The following is an 11761-nucleotide window of genomic DNA, read 5'->3' on the forward strand; positions in this document are numbered from 1 at the left end:
TTTGTTAGGCATGCAGTTAGGCTATACTAAGTACATGTTTTCTTTGGGAATGTGACAGCCGAGCTAGGGTTAATCATTGTTATCTAAGAGTGGAAGAAACGAGACAACTTAATTCCAAATGGGAAAAATATTATTCATGAGCCCTTAGTTGAACCCAAAAAAATATTTTTATCCCTTCTGCATATCAAGCTAGGACTAATGAAAAATTTTGTAAAAACAAAGAAGGGTAGTCCCAGATTTTTGTCCATCAGGCAGAAATTTCCGAAAAGGAAAAATTAAAGAAGCAATATTTGTTGGTCCTCAAATAAGAGAGTTGGTCAAAGATGATGTATTTAACTCGATGTTAAATAACGTAGAAAGTGCAACCTTGGGCTTTAATTAAAGATGTTTGCAAAAATTTTCTCGGCAAACAAAAATTCGACAATTACCACAATATTGTTAATCAACTTCTTACTTCATACAGAGGTATGAGATGTAATATGTCTTTGAAAATACCTTTCCTCCACTCACATCCGGATTTTTTCCCGGACAACCTCTGAGACGTAAGTGATGGACATGGTGAACATTTCCACTAAGACATTTCGGTGATGGAAAACCGTTATAAAGGGAAACATTGTATTTACAGATCTATAATGTATGCCAAAAGCAATTCAAGAAATGGTATCACACTTAAAGAAACATTAAATTTTTTTTGTCCATCAGTGATATCTTATCGGAAAATTGAAGATATGAAATTCCCGAAGAAATTTTCAAATTAATAGTTATAGTGAAAAAAAAAGTCACTTCTGTTATTAATATTTGAGATAAAACAAATGTAGATACGACCACTGTGATCACCAAAAATTGAATTTTTTAAAAGTAATAAATTAAAAAAAAATTATTTTTGGGCCATCGAAACGATTTATGTGTATTTTATAGAAATTTTTTGTAAGGGTATGTGTCCACTTGGATAAAATATACATTTGTCAAACTGAAAAATTTGTTATTTTAATGTCTGTTAAAAATAAAACATTAATTATTTTAATTAAATTTAAATTATTATAATATTAATTCTTCAATTAAAGTAATTTATATATCAGTTGCAATTGATACATAAGTGGTCGAATAGTAAAAAAAGGATATTTAAATGACTCCAATTAAATCCTTAATTAAATTAACTTAATCCTTGAGATCCTTAATTTAGTTAAAGTATCTTTATTAAATTTATTTTGTATCTTTATTAAATTTATACTCTTAAGTTTAAATAAGTTAAGATATTTAAGTTAATATCTTAACTTAAATGGCTCGTTTAACTATTCCGAGATAAGAATGTATTGATTGCATACAAAATTCTTCATTTAAAGAAATTGCATCTTAGCTTTGGAATTTAGACTACGATTTCACAAAAATTCTAAAAAATGACCTTCATTAAACTATCTTTATTTTACGATTATGAAGATACTCGTATATATGATTATATTTTATGTTAATTAATTTCTATGAAAATTAGAGATGGAATTTGTATAATAAAACTATTTATAAAACAAACAATTAGCTAATAATATTATTTAATTAAAACTGCTTGAAGGATCATTTACTTGTATAAAGGGTAAATACAAAATTACACATACATATTCCAAATGTTGCTCATCTTCCACATTTAAAGCAAACCGGATTATTAAAATCAGAAACGTAGTTAAATGCTAATCGTAGGGTCATGTTTTTAAATTTGCAGATTATGTATATATGCCAAACACGATAAGATCTTAACAGAGTTTAACCCAACTAAAGCTTGAGAGGTAGAAATCCCTTATGAATTTTTAAGAATTGCCTGGAAAGTACGTTTTCCAGCGTAAGTAAACTGATAAAAATGAAAATAGAACTATCTGAAAGGACTAATATGGAATTTTCTATTCCTTTTCAATTACATTATTATTATTATTTTTACAAGTATTATTTTATATTATTATTAATTAAAACAAATAAAACAGAGTATGAACGAAGGAATGAATTGAAATAAATAAAAAAATCAAGATCCAGTAGTACAGGACCTTATTAATCGGACGGATTACGATACGTTACTCCAATTAACGTATCCTCCGATACGTTACTGTATCGGAGGGATAATGAATCTCCTCCGATGCAGTATTATTTCAATTCTATCTAATTGACAGTTTAGGCTGTCGACTATTACCTGAATAATTCTAGAACCATATATTATGAATAAATAACAATTTAATAAATAACAGTTTTCAATTTTTCTTTATTTTTATTAAATACAAAAATCAATAATTACAAACAATTTCTTTACCGTGAACATTTTTGCAAGAAAGTTAAAAAAGGTTTCTTTTTACTGTGCCTGAATAGAAAAGCTATTTTTAAGAAATAAAAAAAGGGAATCATAGTTTCGAAAAGTGAGAGAACAGATACAAAATTCTTAATTATTACCAAAGAAGTGCTCACCAACCATGTTATATTTGAACCAATATCTGTTTCGGTTCCGCCTGGCAGCTGATGAGCTGTGCGTCTGTGGGAAAGTCCAGTCAAATGAACACCTGATTTTTGACTGCCCTGCTTTTGGGGGGGCCAGAAACCGGGCCACCCTGGACTTAGTAGTCAAGGGGAAAATTGGCCACTGACAAGCGGCAAGTCAATGTGGCGAGAACCGTATTGTGGGATGGTGTGGAAGTTTCTTGATGTGGTTGCTATGTTCAACCGACATCAGTAGTTTACCTAAGGAAAGACTCCTACCGTACTGCTTTCGGAAGCTATCCTAGAAATATATGGCTGACCACCAGCCAATTAAGGCTCCAGGCGCTTTAATATGGTGGATAGGTACATACTGGCAATCAGCAACCTAAGCGCGGACACCGCGCTTAGTCGAGGCAAGCTCTAGAAGCTATTTAGGACAGTGGTCGCTAAACTGTTTCGAGGCTCAGTAGGCGTTTGTGGCACAGACATTCGGTCTTATGCTTTAGGGCGACTGAATGGGGTGGTGGCGGGAGAAATGCCAAGCAAACCAAATTACCAAAGAAGAATTAAAGATATCTAGGAATGAGGAAATACTAATTATTTATTCTATTCTAAATTTTCCAATTGTGGTAGAAGGAGAAATGTAAGTTAGAAAAACAGCAGTAGGTAGATGGATAACGAAAAACATAGTAAAATTGAAGGATTGAAGCAGAATTATAAAAATGCTAAAGATGACGAAGGCAGAAAATTATATCGGCAAATAATAAATGAAATTAATAGTAAGTGTAAATTAGCATGGGAAAACTGATCGAACGGGAAATGTAATGAGATAAACAAAAATACTTTTGAATACTGAGGAAAAATAATTATATCAAATAGAAAGAGAAAACTGCTACGAAATGAAGCCAAAATGTATTAAAATAAAAGTGAATAAATAACGTTTGTTATGGAAATAAGAAAGAGATAGCAAGAATAAATAGATTGATTGTACAAAATAGGAAAATTATCCGATAAAGTACTAAAGGAGAGAAAGAAATCAATGATGATTTCAGAGGAGATTCTATATTACGATCTGATTTTTATTTTAAGAGCTTTGAAATATTTAAATAAGTATAAAGGAGTGAGAACTGATGATATTTTATGTCATCTGAGTTGCTAAGCTATCTGGGAGAAGTAGGATTGTATAAGTTTTATACATAACTAGAGTTTCCCCGTCGCGGCAACGCCCGCGATGTCAATGTGGCTTCTCCCGCAATATTTATTTAATAGCAAACTTATTTATTTAATTAAAAATAAAACTGATTTAATAAAAATTATTGTTTAAAGATTTTCATTAAATATTGATAAAACGGTAAATAAAATTTTTTATTAAAAATATAAAAGGAATATACAATAAATAATAAATGTTGTCCAATGTTTAAATAAAGAAAAACAAAAAAAGGAAAATAAAAAATTTGAACAGTCTGTCAGATCAGTCCGTATTATTAATTTATTGAAATAAGCCAATCAAAACTGATAAAGCCCAATTAAGATAAAGAAAATATGTATTACCATCTAGCATTCCTGATGCGGCTTTGCTCACGCTATATGGTTACTTGTTCCCATCGCGGTCAGGAGATATTTAGCCGGTCATGGCTCGCTTCGCCCTCCCTTTCCATCTAGCAAGAGGGCTCTGCCTCTTGCACTCCGCTGGGTTCATAAATCATGCTTGTGATAATATTAATGATAATTAAAAATAAAAGCCTGTTCAATTTATAAAAAAATATCAGTGTATTGTAATTTCTTCAGAGAACAGTTTGGTCAGTACAGGACCCCAACCTATGAGTAATCTAAGAATGCGGGTTTCAAAACAGTTGACATTTAAAATTTTTTTTTAATAACTGATTACCTGTATGAAGTACTGGTAAAAACGTACTCTGCTCGGTTCTTAGCGTTACCCGACAAACACCACTAGGAGGTAACCGTACCTCGTTTCTAATTTAGAAAAAAAAATTATTACTCTTATTATACGTTTTTTAGTTAAGTATTCGGAGACAGGTGTAGCCATTCGCGTCACATCTACAGTAACAGTAGCTGTGTTGGTTGGGCCGCCGCGCCGTACACCATCGCCCCCTTTAAAAAATCGAAATTAAAATAACCCGACAATGGTTTTTAGATATTTATCTGACGAGTATTTGCAAGCCCTACTCTAATGAATATCTCGTTTAGTATAGTCGGAAATAGGGAAGATTTACAATAGTTGTTCAAATTCTCTTTACCTTTCTTCACTCCTTTCAAGGTTGAAATTCGAAAAATCTATAAATTAGTTTTTAGATATTTATATAAAAATTACATACACCAAAAATCAAGTTGATGTCTTCATTTATTGCCGAGAAATTAAAAAAATAATAAATTTCATTGTTACTCCATTTTAACCCATTAAACACGGAATCTCTTAGTATGCACTTACATCGTAAGGAGAAAGTGTACAAATTTTCATCAATTTATCTTCAGTAGTTTTTTCTGGGTGTTGGTGAATCAGGTAGTCAGTTAGAACAAGTTTTTTTATAGGCACAGGTATGCAAAATTTATACGACTGAAGAAATACTCTTATTTTGAACAATTTAATTATCATACTGAAGAAAGTATGAAGAGATAAATGCGAGAACTAATACAACTGTTTAACGTCTCGTGGCTGAAAATACACATTAGAATAGTTGACAGCGAGTAAAACATATACAAGAAGGTTATTAGATTTAAAGATCTGTTCGGTTTTAGAAAGTGCATGAGTATAAAGAGCCCATCCTGTCTCCGATTAATTTTAGAGGAAGGATTAAAAAAAATAAATAAAACCACTGCATGTCATTTGCAGAGCTACAGATAAGATACTTTATAACTTTATCGACCAGCTTCATTTCTAATATTCTTCAACACTGCCTTTCAGAAACTTTTGTTCATTACTTTTCTACTTGGTATCATTCATTACCAAAAAGCGCTAATTCCATATAAATATTTTCAGTAGTTTTCACCGACTTTTGGAAGAAAAGTACGGTAATACTTTCGGTCGCATGGAACGAGTGGGAAATTGAAAATAAATTTTCTTTACGTTTTGAGATGTGAGGAGAACGAAAATACCATCCATTAAAAAATTGACGTTTTGTTATATGTATACAGTTTTTTTGGTTCGAAAATATCCAAAATTAGTAGATAAATTTTACTGAAGTTTATATATATATATATATATATATATATATATAAAGTTTTGTGGCTCAAAAATAACCAAAACTACTACATTAATTTCATGGAAATTTAAATATGCTGTAATAGTGTATCTTAAGTTGTGCATATGAAAGTTTGATAACGATTGGTTGAGTTGTTTTTCAGTTACGCTCAATTTAAGGTCGACAACGGACATATTAACCTTAATTTTACCGAATTTTTTCTTCAAAAAACATTTTGAAGAAAAGTTACGGTATTCTATTCGGTCGCATGTTGTTAGTGTGGGGAGGGAGTGGAAATGAAATTTCTTTACGTTTTGAGATATGAGAAGTACGAAAATACCACTCACCTAAAAATTGGAGTTTCCTTTTATATATATATATAAATACGAGGGTAAGTCAATTATTATCCGCAATTTAGTTATATTTTTGTTTATGTTGGTAGTACTGTCGTGTTGCGTAGGTGACGCATGCGTGGTTTAATTGTTGATATGTCTATGCAGGTTTGATGCTGCTAGGTTAGTTCCATTATCGCCGCCCTGCCGTTAACCATGACTGCTCCGCTTTCTGTTTGCAGCAAAGAAGAGCGACATTCAGTGATCCGTTTTTTGTGGCCGGAAGCTGTATCAGGGGCCGAAATTCATCGAAGACTTTCGGTACAGTACGGGAACAGTGTGTTGCCTTAACGGAGTGTCTACGAATGGATTGAAAAACTTAAAAATGGTCGCACAAGTGTTACGCACGTCGAAGGAGCCGGACGATCGTTTACCGCCACAAATGGGGAAAACATTGAGCGTGCACGTGACACGGTTTTCTTAAACAGACGAGTAACTAAACTATCGATGAAGTGGCACATCGTCTGTAAATTAGTCACCGTTCTGCCTACGAAATCATCCACAACAGACTTGGGTTTCATAAAATCTGTGCAAGATGGGTCCCAAAACAACTCACACAGTTGCATAAACAAAATACAGTTGCGCTTGGACATCTGCCAAAAAAATTTGGATCGCTATGGTAACGAACAGGACTCTTCTTAGACAGAATTATCACTGGTGACGTAACACGGATCCATCATTACGAGCCGGAGAGTAAACGACAGAGTATGGAATAGAAACCATCCAAATTCGTCCTGCCAAAAAAAGTTCAAGACCCAACCGTCCGCAGGAAAACTGATGCTTACGGTTTTTTGGGACTCACAAGGCCCAGTACTGGAACATTATGAGGAAAGGGGCACGACAATAAACAAGTGCGCGTTATAGTGAGATGCTTACTGCCAAGCTGAAGCCTGCAATTCGAAGCAAACGCCGAGGACTTACGAGAAGCAAACGTCGAAAGGTGTTGTGTTATTACACGGCCCACACCGCTGAAACTCCAGAAACTCAACTTTGAAGTACCGGCTCATCCTTTGTATAGTCCTGATCTTGCCCTTTCTGACTACCATATGTTTGGTCCATTCAAAGTGGCATTAAGGGGCCGTCGATTTACCTCGGACGAAACGGTAAAAGAAGCGGTGCATTCCTGGTTAGCAGCTCAACCGAAAACCTTCTTTTATGAGGGCATCAGGAAGCTTGTGCAACGATGGACCAAGTGCGTTGAAATGCAAGGGGACTATGTTGAAAAATGATGTACATGTAAGCTTCCTATTTGTATTGCAATAAAATTTATACCTACATTGCGGATAATAATTGACTTAACCTCGTATATATATATATATATATATATATATATATTAAAATAGGTCTATGTATAAAATTTTGTGGCCCAAAAATATCCACAACTACTTGATCAATGTCACTGAATTTTAAATATTCTCTATTAGTGTATCTGAAGTTGTGCACGTGAATATTTAATGAAGATTGGTTGAGTCGATCTTGATTTACGCTCAATTTAAGGTGGAGAAAAATTTGAGAGGTGCAAGTTAGAAAGGTGATTCGTTATAACCCTGCAAGTTGGAACGTTGACGTTTCTTCATTTGCGGTATCTGTTGTTAGCAATATAAAACCAAATTAAAAAAAATATATATATATATATATATTAAGTATTAAATCAAATTAAAAAATGAAAAGTCTTGCGAAGAACTGCACAAGTTTTTTTTTAAACAAAACACTTATATGTACATTGATGGTAACCAACTCTTTACATGCGTAAAAGCTCTTTTTATTCTTGTTAATATTCTTTTGATATCTACATTTCTTCAATCATCCTTTGTAATTTTACAAAGGAAAATCATCTGAAAAACACTATTCTATTCTGCAAAACGTCTGGTGTACTGTGCTCTCCTTTAAAATTTAGTTCCTCATTATTCTTTTTGTATAAAATTTGATTACTTTTGTTTTATCTTAAGTATTTTTAAACAAAATTTCACTTATTTCACAATATGACTTTATTCTAAAAAAAAGTATTTTTTATTTTTTTTATTTTTATTAACACAAAAAAAGTTTTTATTTTCTCTGATTTTACAGTTATTCAACGAAGTAAATTTGTTGCTTTGTTTCTAACCATATGAAGTTTCATATTAGGATGTAACACATGAATTAAATCTTCATATTTTGAAAATTTTGTTAGAACGACTCAGACATTTGATAACGAATCGGTGAATAATTATTAAATGTGGAATTTCAACCAGTTTGAACTGATTATTTCGTAATTATTTCTTTTGCAACTCGAGTGTTACTTATAATATGAGAACATATTTGCTGTATATGTTAAGTCAGCATTTACAGTTCGTATATTTACAATTTAATCGCTAAGTAGTAAACAAATTTTAACGTTCATTACAAATAGTATGTTGGGGAATAATGATTCATATACTGTAGTAAAGTTTTCTTAATTATTTTTTCCCGAGCATTGTTTTTATATTTAAACTTTTAAAGGTTTCAAGCAATATTTTAAAATGTTTAGAAAATAAATTATAATTTTTTTTTATAAAAGAACGGGCACAGCAGTTATGGCCATTAGCCCGGTGGAAACTGATAGCATATGAAAAGATGCCATGCCTGACCGGAATTCGAACCCGGGACCACTGCACGAATGTCGAGATGCTATCTACTCAGCCACGTAGGTCGGCAAGTTATAATTAAATTTATTAACTAAGCATTAAATAACTAACATACCGTATATTCTCTCTTAGTAAAATAAGGGTGGTAATGATTAATGTATAGTAATAGATATCATTATAATTTAATAAAGTTAACAACGCATATTTTGTATGTTTACTGTAAAGGATGATAACGACATTATTTGCTGCTTTATGGAGTGATGGATCATCGCCAGACATCTATCCCAAGGTATTCTGACAACTATGTTTTCAATTGTTAGAATAGTTCTAAAAGGTTTTCAAGTATCATAACTAATATTAATGAACGAATTAAAAATACATTATCTAATATAAAGGATGAAGTTTTTTAAAAGATAGGACAAATAACAGTAATTTGCTTTTCACTTAATAAAGAGATAATTATCAGTGCTATTATTCAGATAGCCGGGTGTGCAATTATATAATTATTATTAACGATATAATTTATTTTAATCAACATTAGAACAAAAAGTAATCATAAACTGAAAAGTGTTTCAGTATATAATGATTTTAATAATCATAATTTATAAATTATTCTTAATTTAAAATAATTTAATTAAAAAAATCGATAGGAAAAAAGTAAATTTATATACTCGTATATATTTATTTATATACAGAATGTATCACGAAGTTCTCCCGGGACTGTCATATCTATTCTACTCGTGAAAATAATGGAAAAAGTTCATATAACCATATGTCTAAAATATTTCGTTTGGGAGTTACGTCTTGTAAAAAATTTCGCTTGGATTTCAGGTACCCCGGTGAAATATGTCGTACGGAATTTTTATGACTTTAATAAAACAGCAAAAGTAGTGATTTCTTATAGTATTTGACTCGAAAAAAATGAATAAAATAAGTCCCAGAACTATACATGTAGTAGGTTTTGAGAAATCTGGGGTGAAAACAATTAATTGGGGTAAAATCCCTGTTTTTTTATGTTTGACGTACAATAACGTTGTTAAATGGGTAATAAACCCAAAAACCTTTTAAAAAAATTGTAGACAATTTAATTTTTAATAAAGTGGTGTAAGATAAATTGAATAAAACAAAGAAAAGCTGGAAAAATTAGAATTTTATTTAGAAACAGTAAGTTAGTACATTTTTCAGAAAAGTATTTATTCAATTTACACAAAAACCAAATTCTTTTGTAAGACATTTGTGAAAATGTTAAAAATTTGGAAAAAAAAACAGCAAATTACAAAACGATTATAAAATAAAAATAAATAAAAAAAATTACTTAAATAATAATTTTCTTTATTAATGACAAAAATACGATAAATTATTGGAAAAATGTTTATTTTAAAGTTGGCAATAAAATAGCAACATCTGATCAACAATACACAATAATTAGTGTTTACATCATTCTGTAAGGTACAGAAAGTAATTAGGTATATCGGGCACTGTGAACTGTGCTGTCGTTTGCGAAGGTTTTCTGTGAATTTTCGTTTGAATGTGATCGATATGCCATTGAAGTAATGCCGTACTTATTTACAACAGAAGAATATGCTGATACAGCATTCTGTTTTGGGTGGGTGTAATGGTTTCAGAAGAATATGAAATACCGAATCGCAGTTTTCCGAATCGCAGGATTCCAGATCCCAAAACAATTAGCGCAACTTTTACCAATTTTTGGGAAACAGGTTCTCTACCAATTATTCGTACCAGATACGAACGATCTGTCCAACACGACGTTGTTATTGATGCAATTATCTATGCAGATCAGCTCAGTCCAGCTGTAAGTACACGACGTCTTTCTAAGCGGATCTGAGCTTTGCATTCGATGGTTTGTATGACACTTAATCGATACAAGTTTTATCCTTATCTTAAACAACCAGTTCAACATCTACACACAGGAGACGGTCCATTTCGCTTGGAGTTTTGCAACTGGTGAAATAAAAATCGATAATTGTACAAGTATGTTTTGTTTATCGAAAAGGCAAATTTCACACAAGATGTCGTCAACAACTTACTCAATAAGCATGGGCAGAAGAAAATCCGTATGAAACGGTGGAGAGCAATTTTCAACACCGATTTAGGGTCGATGTATGTGCGGTCTTCTTCACAATTGGCAGTTTAGACCGGTCATATTACCTAAACGCTTAAATACTGAGGTCTACTCGCACTTTCTTGAAGAAGAATTGCCGCAGCTGCTTGAAGACGTTCTTCTAGCGCTGAGTCGCAAAGTCCACTTCCAGCACAATGGCCCGCCTTCTCACTTCTCTTGTACTGTTTCCACTCACTTAAATCATCATTTCTCTGAGAAATGGGTCGTTTGTGAAGTCCACATTCCTGGCTGCCAATCATTTTACATTTTTGCGTCTGGGGATGGCTGAAAAATATTGTACACAAAACAAAACTACATTCTCGTGAGAAAACAATTGTTCGAATTATTTATGCGGCTGAGCAACTTAAGGACAGCCCTGAAGAACTAAAACGTGCAACAAAAGCGGTACAAAAGCAAACCAAGAAATGCGTTGAAAATGATGAACTCATTTTTGAACATTTAACTGGTACGTATAATGCACTTTGGTCTACTGTACTATTTGTAAATAAAATTCGAATTTGGCTAACTTTTCTTTGTTTTATTCAACTTATCTTGCACCATTCTGTTTAGTATTAAATTCTCTACAAGTTCTATTAAAGCGTTTTACGTGTTATTTACCCGTTTAACAAAGTTAATGTACGTCAAACATAAAAAATAGTGTCTTTACCTGAAATTAATGGTTTTCATACAAAATTCCCCAAAACTAGTGCAAATACGGTTCTGGGACCTATTTTTTTCAATTTTTCAGGTTAAAATCCATAATAAATCACTAATTCTGCTCCTTAATAACGTCCTAAAAATTTCAGTACGTCCTCATTTCAGTGGGGTAGCTGAAATCCAAGCGAAATCTTTCATTAGCCGTAACTAGCAAATGAAAAACTTTAGAACAGTTCATAAAAACAAATGTTTATATGAACTTTTTGCATTGCTTTCACGAGTAAAATAGGTTATGAAAGTCCCGGGAGAACCTCGTTATACACTCTGCATATATAT

At 32.1% G+C, this 11761-nt stretch overlaps 1 protein-coding gene across 1 annotated transcript in view; it reads right to left on the reverse strand.

Annotated features, from left to right (window-relative positions):
* LOC142319888 (synaptotagmin-12-like) overlaps positions 1-11028 on the reverse strand; it is a 59734-nt gene extending 48706 nt beyond the window's left edge. Inside the window, exon 1 of the mRNA XM_075357561.1 lies at positions 10867-11028. Within this exon, the coding sequence (XP_075213676.1) occupies positions 10867-11028 (162 nt within the window). The remainder of the gene's footprint in view (positions 1-10866) is intronic.
* Between the last annotated feature and the right edge of the window lie 733 nt (positions 11029-11761).

The sequence above is a fragment of the Lycorma delicatula genome, chromosome 2 (genome assembly GCF_047948215.1).
Source record: "Lycorma delicatula isolate Av1 chromosome 2, ASM4794821v1, whole genome shotgun sequence".
NCBI classification, from domain to species: domain Eukaryota; kingdom Metazoa; phylum Arthropoda; class Insecta; order Hemiptera; family Fulgoridae; genus Lycorma; species Lycorma delicatula.